General features: G+C 58.1%; 1 protein-coding gene across 1 annotated transcript; it reads right to left on the reverse strand.

Moving 5' to 3' along the window:
• Positions 1-952, reverse strand: PLLP (plasmolipin; the record flags this gene model as incomplete). Its single annotated transcript, XM_008945241.1, has 3 exons — positions 1-114; positions 279-398; positions 779-952. Coding segments are annotated over 3 exons (408 nt in total), but the record flags the coding sequence as incomplete, so codon positions are not given.
• Positions 953-1,320: the final 368 nt, after the last annotated feature.

Below are 1,320 nucleotides of genomic sequence, written 5' to 3' on the forward strand. Positions count from 1 at the left end.
TCACGCGTGCTCAGTCACTTGGCTGGTGGCCACATTGCTGCCGAGCCCTTTCCAGGCGCGGAAGCTGAAGAAGGTGCTGACCCCGTAGGCGATCATGACGAGGCAGGCAAAGAACTGGAAGAGGAGCACAGCCCACGCGTGACCGTGGTGGCCGCCCCCGCCCCAGCCCGTAGGCGATCATGACGAGGCAGGCAAAGAACTGGAAGAGGAGCACAGCCCACGCGTGACCGTGGTGGGCGCCCCCGCCCCAGGGCCCTTCCCTGCCCGCCGCTACTTACGGAGGCCGCGGCTCTGCGGTTGTAGTCACACTGCCGCCAGGACGTGGGCTGGACGGCGGCCGCGCACGTCACGAAGGCGGTGACGTACAGGACAGTTGCCACCGCATTGAAGATCGTCAGCTGGGGGAGGCAAAGAGGAGGTTGTGAGGTCTGGGCTGAGACTTCATGAGAGAAGCAGAGGAAGAGGGTGCAGCCCCTCATGCTGGGGACAAACCTCAGGTTAACATTTCATTCAACACTCCAGGCTACATGGGGAGTTTCTGGTTGACACGAGGACCGCATCAGTGATACAATAGCTCTAACTTTCTGGACTGATGGGGCTCCCAGTTCAGAAAATTTTCTGAGCAATTGAGGGGCAGACTGAAACAATGTCATTGTGCAAAGTGCAGGGGACTTTATTCCATTAGCCCAGAAGAGCCTGAAGCCCATGTCCTCTCAGAGCATCTCACCAGGGTGTTTCCCTTCTTGGAACCCACACTTGCTCACTCTCAGCTACATACCACAAGGGGCCAGGGGATTGCATAGAACTTCAGCTGAAGCTGCAGGAAGTATGTCATGAAGAAAAGCACTGTTAGTATCCAGAAGAAGATGGACACAAACATCACCCAGCCATATGCCGCGTGGAGGTGGTAGGTCGTGCCAGCAATGAGAGCCCACACCAGTAAGCCAAGCACCTGTGAGGGGAAACAGGAAGTGTTCAGGTGGGATGCAGGACATCACCCACGAGCCTGAGCTCACCAGCAGTGAGCTTACAAGCAGTTGTGTCTCCCTCGCTCCAGCAAAGCAGGGACACGAGAGACGCAGAGCAGGGCCGGACCCTGGGGACAGCTCAGGAGAAGGAGCCCACCAGGGACCCTTGTTGCTTGGGGATGGGCTTGTCCCCCAGGTACTGCTGCCCCAGGAGCCGGTACAGGGATGTTCTCCAAGGCAGGATGGGTGAAACCTGGGCATTGTTGCCACCAAAGTTCCCTTCTCAACCAAGAAGCCTCCATGCCGAGAGCTGGTGTGCTGGCTCAGCGTTGGGGACATCTCATGGCATGGA

The sequence above is a fragment of the Merops nubicus genome, unplaced genomic scaffold (genome assembly GCF_000691845.1).
Source record: "Merops nubicus isolate BGI_N331 unplaced genomic scaffold, ASM69184v1 scaffold20718, whole genome shotgun sequence".
In the NCBI taxonomy this organism is placed as follows: domain Eukaryota; kingdom Metazoa; phylum Chordata; class Aves; order Coraciiformes; family Meropidae; genus Merops; species Merops nubicus.